Source organism: Notothenia coriiceps, unplaced genomic scaffold (genome assembly GCF_000735185.1).
Source record: "Notothenia coriiceps isolate Sejong01 unplaced genomic scaffold, NC01 NC01_scaffold00026424, whole genome shotgun sequence".
Lineage (NCBI taxonomy): Eukaryota > Metazoa > Chordata > Actinopteri > Perciformes > Nototheniidae > Notothenia > Notothenia coriiceps.
In genome coordinates this window covers 659,798-671,067 of record NW_011359125.1, presented here as the reverse complement: position 1 = coordinate 671,067, position 11,270 = coordinate 659,798, and the positions used below count along the sequence as shown (strand labels likewise).

At 38.7% G+C, this 11,270-nt stretch overlaps 2 protein-coding genes across 3 annotated transcripts in view; both read right to left on the bottom strand.

The window, feature by feature from the left end:
• Window positions 1-2,213: 2,213 nt before the first annotated feature.
• skp1 (S-phase kinase-associated protein 1) lies at window positions 2,214-6,134 on the bottom strand. Of its 2 annotated transcripts, none has more exons than XM_010784632.1 (6): window positions 6,021-6,134; window positions 5,199-5,298; window positions 4,966-5,039; window positions 4,577-4,720; window positions 3,043-3,183; window positions 2,214-2,896 (listed from the first exon to the last, which is right to left on the bottom strand). In XM_010784632.1, exons 2-6 carry the CDS (start codon window positions 5,293-5,295, stop codon window positions 2,861-2,863), a joined length of 492 nt encoding a protein of 163 aa, XP_010782934.1. In that variant the 5' UTR covers window positions 5,296-5,298; window positions 6,021-6,134; the 3' UTR covers window positions 2,214-2,860. The 2 variants fall into 2 exon arrangements, with proteins under 2 accessions (XP_010782934.1, XP_010782933.1); XM_010784631.1 differs by lacking the exon at window positions 6,021-6,134 and adding an exon at window positions 5,831-5,893.
• A 1,122-nt stretch (window positions 6,135-7,256) lies between these two features.
• LOC104957031 (serine/threonine-protein phosphatase 2A catalytic subunit alpha isoform) overlaps window positions 7,257-11,270 on the bottom strand; it is an 11,099-nt gene continuing 7,085 nt past the window's right edge. Inside the window, exons 2-7 of the mRNA XM_010784630.1 lie at window positions 10,321-10,530; window positions 10,046-10,219; window positions 9,791-9,880; window positions 9,323-9,484; window positions 8,159-8,277; window positions 7,257-8,016 (exon numbers count right to left, since the gene is read on the bottom strand). Of these exons, the coding sequence (XP_010782932.1) occupies window positions 7,944-8,016; window positions 8,159-8,277; window positions 9,323-9,484; window positions 9,791-9,880; window positions 10,046-10,219; window positions 10,321-10,530 (828 nt within the window). The 3' untranslated portion in view covers window positions 7,257-7,943. The remainder of the gene's footprint in view (window positions 8,017-8,158; window positions 8,278-9,322; window positions 9,485-9,790; window positions 9,881-10,045; window positions 10,220-10,320; window positions 10,531-11,270) is intronic.

Below are 11,270 nucleotides of genomic sequence, written 5' to 3'. Positions count from 1 at the left end.
CCTCCCCGGGCTGCTCCCCCCCGCCGCCGCCCCCCGGCTCTCCATCAACACACCTCCCACTGTCTCCGCCGACACACACACGCTCACACACGCGCTTACCCCCGCTGCAGACCGCCAGCAAGCGCGGAGACCCCTGTCAGCCCAAACACAGCTACACACACACCTCTACACACACCTACACACACCTGGACCTGAGCGGCAGGCCCTCGCACGGAGCCACGGCAACGCTGTCCGTCGCCAAGGCAGCAGGACTTTCTCTCAAAGTGCTAACAGAGTCGCAGTGATTCCTCCAGAGCCACCAAGAGCATCGTCTCTCCAATCATCTCATATTTTACTATATTCTGTTTTCCTTTTTGTTAAATCAAACTAAAGAAGAAGACTGAGGGTGGTGCAGCGAAGAAGAGGAAGCCATGGAGTACAAATACTGGCTGTGTCTCAGTTCAAGGGGTTCTCCACACCCGTTTCAAGACAAAATACATCAGTAACAGATCACTGAGGCCTTTCACTCATCTTCTTTAAATGGTCAATTATACAATCAAGCATCCAGGCAAGCTAAAAGTCTGGACATTTGGGATAATAAAAGGTTATCTGATCTTATTATTGGTCAGATGTGATACCAGCCTGCACATGTTAGTTAGCTTAACTACTAACCTCATCATAATGTACAGGTGTGGTCAAAAGTTTGACTTTTCAATTATTTCTACAACTCTTATTTTTCTGTGATAGAGTGATTGGAGCACATTCTACTTTGTCACGAAACAAAAATCATGAAGTTTGGTTCTTTTATTTTTGTGATTTTTAAGGGGTATGTGCTCCAATCATCACAGAAAAATAAGAGTTGTAGAAATTATTGAAAAGTCAAGACTGTCATGAAATACATGTTCTTTACAAATGTATGTAAACTTTTGACCACAACTAAATGCGTGACTTCACGGTCATTATCTGAGTTGATTTACACGTGTGTTGAACCCACAAGTCTCTGGAAGAAGAGCTTGGCTTTAGAGCCTCGTTGTTGGAGGATCCCGCCCCTGATTGGGCTCTCCGCCACGTACCAAAACAGTTCCCGTTATAAAGAGGCAGGCCTGCAGAGGAGGCAGTTATTCTGGAGTTGTTTGGCTCCATCTGCTGCAGCTAGACTAAAATACTTCCTTTGAGGATACCTGTTGATTTTAGAAATATAAATCCTAAACCCCACTCAGTGCTTTTTTCCAAAGCTTACCCTGTGCTTTGACCTAAATGACAATCACAAACTAAATGTCTTTACAGGACATTAACACTTTCCTTCAAATCAGATCACATCATCCATCACCATGACTCAGACCAGCAGAGGGGAGACAAACACCAGCAGAACCTCGAAAGAGTGTTCATTTATTTTTAATCAGCTCGACTTCATTTTCATTCAATTTCCAAACATTTTAAAGCTACCTGTTCAACCTTTTAAACAGTTTAAAAAAGGTCTCACATGACAGCCTCCCCACCTGCAAGTTACATTTTTAGGCACTTTCAGTCTCTCACTATATCAACCGTTGAATTTTTCTCCTGTTTTTGATATTTTTGTATGAGGTTGTGATCTTTAAAAGGTCAGAAGCCGGTGGGGAAACCCTTTGGTTGTTTTCCTTTGACTGAATATTTTTGCAGCTCCATAAACTAATCTGAGACCAAATGGTTACTATTATATTGTGTTGTAAAGTTTTATAAATGTTGGAATTCCCTATTATAATTAAACTTTTATATGTTTTTATGTAAAAAAAAAAAAAACATAACAAAAAAAAAAAGATTCTTTTAGTTTCTACCATTTCTTAAAGCAATACATTTTGTCCTCTTGTGCGTTATGCGTTTTGTTTTGATCAAGTGTTACTGCTGCAGCGTTCAAATGATACCTTCTCAATCTGTGCATGTTCCAACTTCAGTGTAACAATAATTGATTTCTGACTGAAAAGGCTTTAAGTTACCGCTCTGCTTGCCGCTTCAACGGACAAACTAAACTGAGCTTTGTACAGCAAAACTGTTTTCCTCCAGCAGAGAGAGCTCTTGTGCTAGAAATAGCTTGTTTTATTTTGATCAGTAGTGGGAACCCCTCAAAGATGTCTTCTGTATTTTTTACGCCTCTGATGTATTACTTGTTTTCGTTTGATGTATTAAAGTGTTTTGAATATTTCAAAAATGATTCCAGTGAGACTTTTCCTTTTGAAGATAAACACAAACAGACGGCAGCCTTTTTATGAGTTTTATTTACTCCTTCAATATACGATTGATCATCCCAGAAAAACAGCATCAGAGCTTTATCTGAGAAAAGTTTCCAATTCAAAATAACATGAATTAGGAATTAGATACTCGATGCCTAAAGGACGTCGCGCAAAACAAACAACTTTCCAACTCGAACTTTTCCTTTAAAAACAACCCGTCCTCTCTGAAAGCACTTTCACAGAACGGTTGCATTTACAGAGCAAAAATAAAATATCCACTCGTTCATCTCCGTTGTCAAAAAAAAAGCAATTTATTTAATCTAAAAATAAATCTCAAATCTAAATGGAAAACAAACATGTCCAGTAAAAAAGAGAACCGTAGCAATTATAACGGGGAGACGTCTAATCTTTAAGGATAGAAAGCCATGACACCTGGTTCTAGTGAATACACAACGTGTGTGGAAACAGAAAAAAGCTTTTTTTGTTTAAATTATTAACAACACACAGGCAGATTAAAATGGTCATGCTATTGGAATACAGAACTTGAGAGGAGGGAGAGTGTGTAGCTCTAAATATACTACATTGTAAATATTGACAAGTATGAACAACGCCAGTGCAACCAGTTAGCGGGACGATTCCTTTTCAGGGTGGTAGTGTTGGCCGGACCCTCCCCTTTACTTCTCTTCACACCACTGGTTCTCTTTGCGTACCTGTGGACGACAGACAGGAGAAACGGGATGAGTAACAGGTCAACTCTCAAAGCTGTGATAACTTCAGCATCACTCAAAAGTGACATCATTTCCTAAAAAATTAAGACTTTTTTTCTTGTGTTATGACTGATGGATGGATTCACTACCTGGGCTTCTTCCTCCTCTGTGAAATCGTTCTTGATGTTAAAAGTCTTCCTGATCTCCTCCGGGGTTTTGCCTTTAATCATGTTGGCAACCGTCTTGCAGGTGACGTCTAACAGACCTTTGATGTCCAAATAGTTGGCGGCCTGGAAGGAAACAACAGAGACAGGAAGGAGATTATTATTAGACTTTAGCATTTCAAGCTACATATCAACACATGCAGGTATATTAACAGTGAGCCAATTCTATTTTGTTTTCAGTTTATTTCAGGGACTACAATGCTTGAAGCTAAGGATTTGCACTGATTTCGTCAAGGTTAATGCCAATGAGAATTATAAGGATGTTAGAAAAAAGCACTGGTGTAAATGCAAACAGCTGCTAACTTAAGAAAGCTACAAATAGTAGCAGTGATCGTCTTCTTGTTATCGGACAGACCTTGTGCATATTGAGATTTGATTACATTGTAGGCCAAATCGAGACAATGAAAAAGCAAAAGACGAAAAATCATTCAGAGATTTTATTCAGATACAGAACACATACAAAGTGTAAATGTATTGTGTGTTATAACCAAGAAGGCCAGGCAATTTGAATGCTCATTAGATATAAGCCAAATTAAAGCAGTATAAATTAGTACGGCCTTGTTAAGACCAGACCAGGAAAATCAAGATTTTTTTTTAAGGAAAATCTGGACACAGGGATTTTTTGACACACAAATCTGATCAGATCCTTTGCAACTAGAAGTAAACACTGATCAGATTGATCAAAGCCTGCTGTGTTCAGATAACAAATCCCATAATACCGGTTAATACCTTACATAAACCATGTGGTGGTCACTGAAAAAGCTTCGCACTCCTCACTAAAGCATGAAGTAACCGTGTGCTTGTAAACACATTCTAACAGCCACGGGGGGGGAACACAAATGACGAACACTCCACTTGGGTTTCACTTCCCGGAAGCCCACAGCTTGTCCAACACTTATTTCCTAATCTTTCCCAGGAACTGCCTGTGCTACCTGTCACGTGCTCTCTTGTTTCCCTTCAGATCGTCCCCAGAGTAAATGCATGTAAGCCAAAGATCCCTTCATGTGGGTTATAACTTTAAAAACGGTATCGTTTTAAATCCCTAAAAACAGCCAACCATCTATCTTCTAGCTATTGCTAAGCAAGTTTTGCACATTGGCAACCAAATGAAACCGCTCACCACTGCATCAGAGCAGGGAATGACATTCCAAACTAAATATGCACATTCAAATATAAAAAATATGTCAATAAGAGGCTATAAAGTAAAAGAGAACTCCTGCAATGATAAAGCTTTAAAAGTAAATCTCTAGATAAATCAAATGATAGAATACCAAAAAGGTTTAGTTACTGACTGCATGCTTAATCAAATATTTAACCAGTAAACATTTCTAACGCTGGTCTATTGGTTGGAGTTCAGCTGAGAGGTGGTGGTTTAGCAGATTAATGGTTGTAGTTCAAATGATTTTCAACCTCTATGAATGCATGCAAGTGAGTGTAATACAATGTAAACTGTATTTACCAGAATGAGTTCAAACAAGGTGCCTTGGTCCACTTTGAGGAACTCCTGGTCCCATACAGGAATGTCATCTGTCCTCTTCTCCTTGTTCTCATCGTCCTCAGGAGGAGGAGGGTCATCTTTGTGGTGGGTGCACCACTGAATCACCTGAGGGGAACACACACACATACCAATTTAACCAACATACTGCAGGAAAAACCTTGTTTGAAATAACTGCAGCTCTGGTGCACAAGCATACCATTGAAGAGGCAGAAAGAAGCAACTTTCACACAATGTGATTAACTGGCAATTAGTAATTTAACCAGGGACAGTTCTATCAACACACCTATAACACGTGTGTGTGTGTGTGTGTGTGTGTGTGTGTGTGTGTGTGTGTGTGTGTGTGTGTGTACCTTCTTGAGGATGGCAGCGTTAACATTAGGGAGAGGAACTGGGTCATCGTCTCCTTCATCATCCATTCCCAAATCTGTCAAAGAATCAATGAGTGACTTACATTAGTCAGTTATATCTACAGCCAATTGCAAATATTACAATACAACGATATAAAGGGCAAAGAAGACAACTTATTACACAAAGTTAGCATCAAGTTGAAATGGACTCAAAAGAGTGCAATGGTTTGAGATACCTTCTAACATAGTCTTGATGGTGACAGACTGTTTGGCGATCTCGACATCCACCTCGAAGATTTCCCCATCAGAGCTCTGTAATTTTATCGTGGGCATTATCTGTAAAGACAAACAATGACATTATTAAGTAAATAAATATAACCAACTGTTCAAAAAAGTAACAACAGTCACAGTTTTCCCAAAAATGTCCCGTCTGGTCTGCTAACTCTGCAGCTAGCTAATCCTGTATTTACGTGACTGCTAGCTTGTCAGTTTACATCGTTAATGATCAGCTTGCTATATTATTGAGGTTAAAACTGCTACAGGGGTTAATATACTTAAACCTTACCTGTGAGGGTGATGTTATTAGCATTTCTAAGTATAAATATGTAGCTCTAAAGCGATACTTTTCAACCTAACAAACGACACATTAAGCTAACGCTAGTCAACTGTTAACACAGGCTAAACGACGGTAATGCTAACCAAATAGCTAGTTGCTATAAGGTGGATAATCAACTTACATTAAATAGATGCATTGTTACTGCATTAAATATTAAATCCACATTGTAAGCAACAAAACCCGACTTGTATGTTAGTACAACCAAAACAATTGCCCAATAGCTAAGGTTAAATACATATGAGCTAGCATTACCATGCACTATGCTAGCATTTAGCTTGATATTAAGCTAGCGCCCTGCGATGTAGTGAGGCCTCTTAGCAACCAACACCGATGCTACTGAAACAAAGATGTAAACAAAACCTGAGTGGCGGTTTGACTTCAATTTTCAAAGATAAACAACGTGTAAAACAAAAATCACATTTTGCGTTGGGAAGCTACGTACCGTAAATGTTTTTCCTCAGATCCAGAGGTAAGGTTCCTCTGTGTTGATCAGCAGGGCCTGACAGACGCGGGGCTGTTTGGTTTATGAGTCTGCTGCTCCCGGCGGCTGTGGAGCGCTTTGTCAGAGAGCGGGGGAGCGAGGGGGCGAGGGGGGAGGCTGCTTTTCCTGTTGGTCTAACTCTGTTCCAAATATTTTTAAATGTACACACAAAAATAAAGATTCCGAAATGTATCCGACCTTTAGTAACCACTAGTGATAACCACCCATTTACTCAAATTCTGTATTTAAGTAGAACATGTAGGTACTTGTACTTTACTTGAGTACTTTCGCTTTATGCTACTTTAAACTTTTTACTAGACTACATTTATTTTAGATATTTATATACTAGCTACAGATTTAGGTTAATGCCGTTAAGCTTATCCCTGATGATAATACAAATAACAATAATAATAAAAATAATAAATAATTGAATACAAAATATAAATCGACACAAACTATGAGACCAATGCTGTCATTATACGATTATCATAATTATTCAAATACATTTTAATTGCTAATAGGCCTACTTATAAATAACATGTAAAATGTTGTCGATGGAAGTGAACATTAAGTGTGTTAAAATGTGTTTTTATTCCTTTTGATTTGATTAGGTGCAAAGCATGTTAAATAACAAGGCACAGGTTTTCTGTCCGTTTTGTTAATTTGGTCTTTATTTTTTTTAAACTTGCATTAGATCTAGCACATTTTGTTGGATGAACTTCACGTTATTTAATTAATTGGAAATATTTGTCTGGGAGTATTGTACTATATTCATTACTATAAACAGTAGGCCTATGTTTATAAAAAGTCATTAAAAGTAGGCTAGTAGTAAAGTATGTTATCAAATGTGATGAAAGGAAATATTCCTAGTATAACAAAAGTCAGAAAAAATGTCACAGTACAAGGTTTTAAAAACAAAATTATTCACAATTTCCACTTTCCTATTCTTAAGATTACATGATATAACTTCTGGTAGATGTAATGTACTGGTCATGTGTTGGACTTTGATTTAAGTCCTTAATCTTATGGGTTAGTAAAGAACCTAAGGTCATCCAAACAACCAGTTCAATGACGACCTCTTTTCTTAATGACATGGTGTTTCAAAAATAAATTCACAGAAAAGTCATTGTATAGAATGTCAAAAACAAAGTCAAGAAATAGTATCATAAAAATACAAAAAAGGAAATTCAAACACAATCAAGGAGCCACCTTCATGTCTTTATTATTCAAATGTTTTGGTGAACAGACGGTCATTCAGAGGGAGTCAATGGGTTGATGTGGATCATCTGAAACATCTTATAAACCAAGCTGTGTGACTGCATAATGACGGTTTATTTTAAAAGTTACACAGGACAGAAAACGTTTGAAAAAAGTTGAATGATGGGGGCTTTAGGTGTCATTTAAAAAAAATCAAAAAAGGAAAAAAAAACAAGAACATCTGTAGTGTGAAATAATTTTCATCTTTTGACATAATGTTACATTTGTTGAGATTTACAAAAGTGCAAATAGATAATGTTCAGATCTCTACATGTCAGCCATGGCATGTGGGGTTCAAACAGTAGCAAAGTTTCATCTTCAGTCCAGCTACACCAGGTAGAGAATGAGGAATTTAAACTGTTTTACATAGCAAGGTTGTTTTTTTTTTAATACAAGTCCTCAGCAATGAATATTGAGACGATTATGGCACCCAACTTTTGCTTAATGCCTAAATAAACAGACATTGTTTTTTTGATAAATGCTTAAATAGATCTTTGTGTTGATATACAATGTGTACTGCTGTGTAGCCCGCCAGACTCCAACCCTCCCCTTCCTTATTCTTGTTGTTTTCAGTGAAAGTCATGGCAATACTGGAACTGACTGTACAAGGGTGAAAGGGCAGCGAGTTTACAGGAAGTAATCGGGGGTGCGGCGAGTGACATGAGGCTCTCCTCTGCGAGGCGCAGGGTCAAACTGCAAGCTGGTTAGGAAAAGAACAAAAAAAATAGATTTGTCAATCAATCATTAAATTGAAACAAAAGTGTTGTAAATATAATAAATAAGACAAGTTAGACAATTTGTACATTGTACACAATTAAGGTGTTTTTTTTTGTTATACTTACAATGAGTATTTGAGGGTGTCGTCTAGTTCCATGATAGCTGCCTGGTTGCCACAGCGGTAGCAGTAGTTAGGAGCACTAAATATTGTCACCACATTCCTCTCATGGCACCAGTTGTAACCCTGAAAGAAGCAGATGTATTAATTACCAGAGATAAAGTGCTCAGGGTTCATACACTTTTTCACCAATGATTTTCAATGACTTCTCCATGACCTTTACCTCATTTTCCATGACCAAAAACATTACTCTTTCTCAGTGTACCACTGAAAATGGTTTATTTTAACATGGAATAGGAAAATAAGGTCTGCATATGAAACATGTTGTGCCTATCTAAAACAAATCCAATAGTAGGCTTACTAGCTTCTACACGCTAAAGCAACTAAAATCTCTCACCAGCAAAACACCTCGACAGCTAAATGCCATTTTACGTTTCATTACTATACGATACAGTATTTATTATCATTATAGTATTACTATTTCGGCGATTAGATAAAATATAAACTATATTGGATGCAAATTTAGTTACATTTCCATGACTTTTCCAAAACTTTGGAAAAAATATTGTTTTCCATAACTTTTCCAGGGCCTGGAATTAGCATTTTGAATTTCCATGACTTTTCCAGGTTTTTAATGACCGTAAGAACCCTGGCTAATGTACATTTTTTAAACTAGAGTGCTAGCTGTTGGTATATCCATGTGTGCTGTTGTGTTCTGTAGCAGCAGTGGTTGGTATATTTCTTTAGTTTTTCAGTTAGGTTTGGTTTGTTTAGTTGTCTGTTTTATGTTACAGGATCATGTTAAATCACTAGCCTTATTTTCCTCTAACATGGAAGAAGGATGTAGCTCGGGCCAAGGCAGAACCCATTTCAATTTGGAACTGATCCAAATGTAAGGAGAAAGGGTCTACACAGGTGTCTTCAGATGGACAGTATGAAAACAACCATGTGGTTTTTGAACATGAATGCATGAAAACATGTTCTAGTAGCAACCCTTAACACAAGTATGAACCTAAAAATAACTTAATAATTCCCCTTTAAGCATTACTTGAATAAATAAACATTGTAGGTCATTCTTGACTGCATCTACGAGGTCTATTTATTGTAACAGCCATAACCCTGGTTCAAACCAAAAAGGGTGCGTTTGTCTGGTAAAATGACAGACACGCACCTCCATAACCAGCTGGTGGGCTCGGGACACCAGAGTGAGGCGGTTGGCGTGGTTGAAGGTCTCAGAGATGTCCTGGCCAAAAGTGTAGCCGGCTCCTCGGGGGGAGATGCCCCAGCCGCCGCGATCGTCAGGGTCCGACCACAGCAGGTCGCACATGGGACCCTGAAGGAGACATGAGGAAGAGGAGCGTTTTAGAGAGGAAACACCAACACACATGTCAAGAAAGAAATCATATACAGTTAATAAAGGGCTGTAGTGCAATAGACATTAACATTTCAATTTTTAATTGCAAATACACTGAATTATGGAGAAAAGAGAATATAAACACATTGCTTCCTTTCTGATTTTAGTATTGGTCATGATCAGGTTAATTGTACTGACAGACAATTATTGATCGTTTTCTGTTCTATATGTGGTTTTTTTGGACTTGTCATGTACAGGAACATAAAAATAAACTTTTATATTTACCTCGTGCGGCACTTCCTGTAAACGGTCCAGTGCTCTGATGTGATCCAAAGTATCTATGGACGGGGAAAGGCCTCCATGAAGGCAGAAAATCTGGGCGAATGAAACAACATTTTCAGCATTAAAACAACGACATCGAGGACCTTCAGCTTCTGTTTCCATTACAACAAAATATTGTTTCCAATACTAGCAACATTATGTATTTCATTCTACAACAAACTGTACATTTATCTAACACCAACCAACGCAGATTCTCACCTGAGAGTCTACCAAGGCAGTGAGGGGGAGATAATCGAAAAGGTCTGTGAAGGACTTCCACACGTTGGCGTTTCCATATTTCCTTAGGCACTCATCATAGAAGCCGTAAACTTGTGTGATCTGTCTGCTCTCGTGGTTCCCTCTCAGGATTGTGATGCGCTCACGATAGCGTACCTGAAACAAAAGGAAAAAACAGAGCTATAAACTAACTATATTCCTTAAAAAGTTGTCAGTTATGGATCAAATTGATTGGTCTTTTCAAAATCAAGACTAACCTTAAGTGCTACTAGTAAACTGACGGTTTCTACGGAGTAGTACCCTCGGTCTACGTAGTCTCCCATGAACAAATAGTTTGTGTCTGGAGATTTCCCTCCGATCTTAAACAGCTCCATGAGGTCGTGGAACTGTCCGTGCACGTCGCCGCACACCGTCACCGGACATCTCACCTCCTGGACATTTGACTCCTTGGTCAGGATCTCTTTTGCCTGTAGAAAGAAAGAAAACATGAAAGAAATTGCAGATGAGGTTATAACCAACGAGGACTTTTTGTTCTTCATCTATATTTCCGGAACAGACAATTTCCTGCCAAAGTCACAATTTTCACATCAGCCTCTAGTGGGTCTTAAATTAAGATGCTTCAGTGATTACAACTCAACCCCAGACATAATCTCTTCAAGGGAATAAGCCTCCTTCAGAGTGTCTAGATTCCTGTTGTCGTAGCTTGCAGAGCTTCTAATGAAGGCTCTTGTTAAAATGCAACATTTTAACACAGGGCTCGACATTATAATTGGCCCGCTGGCCCGGAAGCACTATTTAGACATCCCGGGCCAGCATAACGTACTTTCCACTTGCCCGCTTGGGCCACAAAAAATATTGCTTTAAAAAAAAAGAATTGTCCTGTGGTATTGGTATTTTGACTTGCAATTTAAAAAAAAAAAATGAATTGTCCTGTGGGTATTGGTATTTTTGGGACTGCAATTTTAGTTAAAATTGTTTCGTTTATTAACGCTACAACATAGCGTTTTGTTGAGTCGGTTGTCGTTGTTGGGTGAAAAAGCAACAGGCTGTTTGCTGATGCGGGAGCGGAGTGCGAGCAGGGCTTCCCGTGAGCGGGAGCGCGCTCCTTCACTACAGACTATCGCGCCACCCTAAACATTCGCCCATTAATGTTTTTAAATACCAGCGGTAACCGGCCAAGTCGCCGGGCAAAAAACAATCTTTAAAA